The sequence below is a fragment of the Myotis davidii genome, unplaced genomic scaffold (assembly GCF_000327345.1).
Source record: "Myotis davidii unplaced genomic scaffold, ASM32734v1 scaffold299, whole genome shotgun sequence".
NCBI classification, from domain to species: Eukaryota; Metazoa; Chordata; class Mammalia; order Chiroptera; family Vespertilionidae; genus Myotis; species Myotis davidii.
Genome location: NW_006293088.1, coordinates 9,719,779 through 9,722,678, shown reverse-complemented (window position 1 = coordinate 9,722,678; position 2,900 = coordinate 9,719,779). Strand labels below are relative to the sequence as shown.

General features: G+C 66.3%; 1 protein-coding gene across 1 annotated transcript in view; it reads right to left on the bottom strand.

Annotated features, from left to right (window-relative positions):
• Positions 1-10: 10 nt before the first annotated feature.
• Positions 11-2,900, bottom strand: part of NPHP4 (nephronophthisis 4) — a 59,784-nt gene continuing 56,894 nt past the window's right edge. The window contains exons 31-35 of the mRNA XM_015565952.1: positions 2,084-2,143; positions 1,690-1,795; positions 1,262-1,585; positions 862-1,005; positions 11-311 (exon numbers count right to left, since the gene is read on the bottom strand). Coding sequence (XP_015421438.1) covers positions 171-311; positions 862-1,005; positions 1,262-1,585; positions 1,690-1,795; positions 2,084-2,143 — 775 coding nt within the window. The 3' untranslated portion in view covers positions 11-170. The remainder of the gene's footprint in view (positions 312-861; positions 1,006-1,261; positions 1,586-1,689; positions 1,796-2,083; positions 2,144-2,900) is intronic.

Sequence of the window (2,900 nt, the reverse complement as noted above, 5' to 3'; positions counted from 1 at the left end):
ATCGAGGCGGGGGAGGCTGGGGAGGCCATGGAGGCCCAGAGAGGCCCATGGAGGCCGGGGAGGCTCCTTCACCGGTAAGCGACCTTCGCCGGTAGATGACCTTCACCGGTAGATGACCTTCACCAGTAGATGACCTTCACCAGTAGGCGACCTTCACCGGTAGGCGACCTTCACCGGTAGGCGACCTTCACACAGAACGTCTCCTCGGTCTTGTCCTCGTGGTCGTTGATGTGGATGAGCACCTCCCGCTCCCCGGCCCTCCGACTGGGCGCGAACCGCAGGTCGATGGTGTAGGTCTCTCCGCCCGCGACCTGGAAGAGGCGGCCGTCAGCGCCCAGCCCAGCGCCCTCTCCTCCAGCAACCTCCACCACCACCTGTTCCCTGGGCTGCGTGACCCACAGGGCACCTTGGCCTGGCTCCTGCCTCGCCGTGGGCTGGGGATCCTCCAGGCACCAGCTCTGAGCTGCGGTGCCCCTGCTCCTGTGAGGCCCCCATGACTGCCTTCCACAACCCGGGGACACTCCCAGCCACAGAGGCACCCCCACTGCTTCCCGCCACCTTCCCTCCAACGCTCAAGACAGGCAAGGGTCAACGTGGGGCAGTTCTGGTAAAACTTTGGAGAAACCACAGGTTGGGTTGGTCATCAGGCCCGGTCCCTGAAAAGTCGCCTAGACACGGGGGTCTGAGACGAAGCAGTGGCGCTCACAGAGGTGCCCTCCCCCCACATCCTCCCCAAGCACCGCACCAGAGCGCAGCCGCCCAGCTCGCCGCCCAGGGCTCGGTGGAGACACCACTACCGATGGCCTGGCTCCTACCTCTGTCCCCAGCCCAGGGCTCAGGCCCCACCCGCACGGTGCCCACCTGGAAGGTGTCCTCCGTGAACTGCAGCAAGTCGGGGTGGTTGCAGTGCAGGCGGTAGGCCCGGCGGAAGGGGTAGGGGTTGGTGTAGGTGATCTGCTTGTGGGCGCCCTTCCCCTCCCCCGCGGCCATGGTGATCTCGAAGGCCTGTGGGAGGGCAGCATGGGCTGGGCTCCTGCAGGGACTCCTGAGCCTGCTCTGCAGGGGGCCCAGCAGCTGGGATGCAGGACAGACAGCCCCCCCTCGGGGCTCCCAGGGGAGGGGCCCCCAGCACAGGAGCAGCCCCCCACTTCCCCCAGGGCCAGGAGGATGGGAGGAAGCTCCTGCCTGGAGCCGGGCCTGGTGGAGGACCAGGTGACCACCGTGCACCCACGCCTGTGCCCACGCACGCCCCCTCCCAGACCTTGGAGATGAGAGGCGGCCGGCAGGAGAGGCACACGAGCCAGGAGGCCACTAGCTGGTGGAAGTCTACGTCGACCACGTTCAGGTGCACGAAGCGGCTGCCCGCCTGGCGGGGCCTCACGCCCACGTGCAGGTCCTGCACCCCGTGGGGCGGCAGCACAAAGACACCTTTGGGGTCCATCTTCAGAAACAGAGTGGCGAGTGGGACGAGGGGTTCCGGCACCCGCCCCCCAGGGACCCGCTGCTGGGGGACCGCCTGCTCGGGGCCCACGTGGCCGGCGTGCGGCAGAAAGGGCGGGGCTCCGTCAGGGCCGGGCCACCGCAGTCACAGACTGTTCACCACCGTGTGTGACGCCCTGTGTCGGGCAGGTCCCCTCCCACATGGCGGCGACCCCTCTGGCTCTCACAGAGCCGCCGGCAGGAGCCCACCCAGCCTGCTGAGCAGAGCGACTGGCTGCACTGACTCAGACTTAGTATCTCCTCCCGGCGACTCTGGGACAGGCTGTGGGTGTACGTGTCCCCGCCCCCCAATGGCCTGATAAAGGAATCGGACGGAGACTCCAGAGACCACCAGTCCGAGGGGCAGTGGGCCCATCCTCGGGACCACCCACTGAGCGCAGCCCACGCCCGCCCCGCCGCCCCAGGCGGGGGAGAAACAGGTCAGACTACTTACTTGTATTTAGACAGTTTCTTACACGTTCATCATCATTTCCGCGGGTTATCATTGTGTAGTTTAAGAGTCTGACCATACTTTGACGTTTTTCATAGAAGTGTATACTAGAAACCTAAGAACAGAAACCCTTTCAGTAAAACAACGCGTCACCAATTAGGACTCAATTGAAAACGCTGCCAGATCTGGACGGGCGCCGCCAGCCAGCGGTCCCTGTGGGGACAGAGCCAGGAGGAAGCCAAGAAGGCTGCCCGGAGGAGGGGGCAGGAGGGCACGCGGACAGCTGCTGTCACCCTCCTGCGCGGGCAGCTTGGGGACTGCAGCCCAGGTGTCACTTGGACTCGGCGGGGAGAGGGATGTCAGTGTGGGCTTCGCAGCCAGGCCCTCTGGGCAGCCGGAACCGCAGACCAGGCCCGAGGCAGGGCCGTGGCTGCGCTCCGTGAAAGGCCACGGCCTGGCGGTCAACAGGCCTGAGCTCAGGAACCCGGTGTCCGCTGCCGGGACTGTAGGACGCGGCTCTTTCCTGGAAAATGGACTCAGCAATGCATCCCCTCAGCCTCTGGTGGGGACTCCACGCTGCGGGTCCCTCCGCCCGTGACGAGCGCTGCACACAGGCTGCTCCCTGCCCTGTCTCAGAGGTGCCGACACCTCACCCGCGCCAGCTTTGACGTTCTCGGGGCTGGGAGATGCCACTTCCAAGGACGGGAGGGCCCGGGTCCCCAGCAGGGTCCCTGAACAGGGTCACTGCAGTGGGGGGAGCACAGGGCGGGCAGACATCTCCGTCGCCCGGAGGAAGCACTGGACGGGCAGCGGGTCCGGGACTGAATGTGCCGCACGGCTGCCTCCACTTCCTCTCCTTGGTGGGCTCTGGACCCACCGTCCCTCGGGCCGCAGATGCTGCCCTGAGCAGAGGGTGCCCTGCCAGCCCATGACGAGCTGAGGAGCAGGCAGGCCTGGCCACGTGCAAGGC